Source organism: Penaeus monodon, chromosome 29, assembly GCF_015228065.2.
Source record: "Penaeus monodon isolate SGIC_2016 chromosome 29, NSTDA_Pmon_1, whole genome shotgun sequence".
NCBI classification, from domain to species: domain Eukaryota; kingdom Metazoa; phylum Arthropoda; class Malacostraca; order Decapoda; family Penaeidae; genus Penaeus; species Penaeus monodon.
The window spans coordinates 33,963,064-33,963,671 of NC_051414.1; the positions used below are offsets into that span (position 1 = coordinate 33,963,064).

The 608-nt window shown below is 51.0% G+C and overlaps 1 protein-coding gene across 1 annotated transcript in view; it reads left to right on the forward strand.

Moving 5' to 3' along the window:
• The window catches only part of LOC119591851 (glutamate [NMDA] receptor subunit 1-like), a 21,804-nt gene that overhangs the window by 4,475 nt on the left and 16,721 nt on the right, over nucleotides 1–608 (forward strand). Inside the window, exon 4 of the mRNA XM_037940595.1 lies at nucleotides 132–320. Within this exon, the coding sequence (XP_037796523.1) occupies nucleotides 132–320 (189 nt within the window). The remainder of the gene's footprint in view (nucleotides 1–131; nucleotides 321–608) is intronic.

The following is a 608-nucleotide window of genomic DNA, read 5'->3' on the forward strand; positions in this document are numbered from 1 at the left end:
GCTTCCTCGACCCTCGCCGATCCACAAACGCTCAACATTTCCCCGTAGGTCCTAGAACCTCAACCGCCCCCCCCCCCCCCAACGACTACACAGCCGTCCTCCTCAAACTCCTCGATTTCTCTCCTTCATAGAATATCCACGTCTCGTTCCTGCGGACGGTGCCGCCCTACAGCCACCAGGCCGACGTGTGGGTGGAGCTCCTGAAGACCTTCCAGTACACGCAGGTCGTCTTCGTCCACTCCTCCGATACGGACGGAAGGGCGCTGCTCACTCGCTTCCAGAATCAGGCTCAGAGCCACGAGGACGACAAAGACATCAAGGTATCTATGGGCCTCAGCTGGTGCTGTATGTCCTTCTTCTCTGTTTCTTCTATTTTTCCTCTCTGTTTCCCTCGTTTCTTTTCATTCTCTAGGTTTTTGGTTCCAATTCAAAAGCGTAGAAATTGATCTGCGTGATGAGTTGAGGAATTAGAATCTCGACAGCTTCGTACCATCCTTTTGGAGAGCATTGCTGTCGTTTATCCTAACTTCCCCAGCCTGACTTCGCCCAAAACCTACGTCGAGCCTGATTTCCCTTAGACATTAAAATAAATCAATATAGGTTTTAAG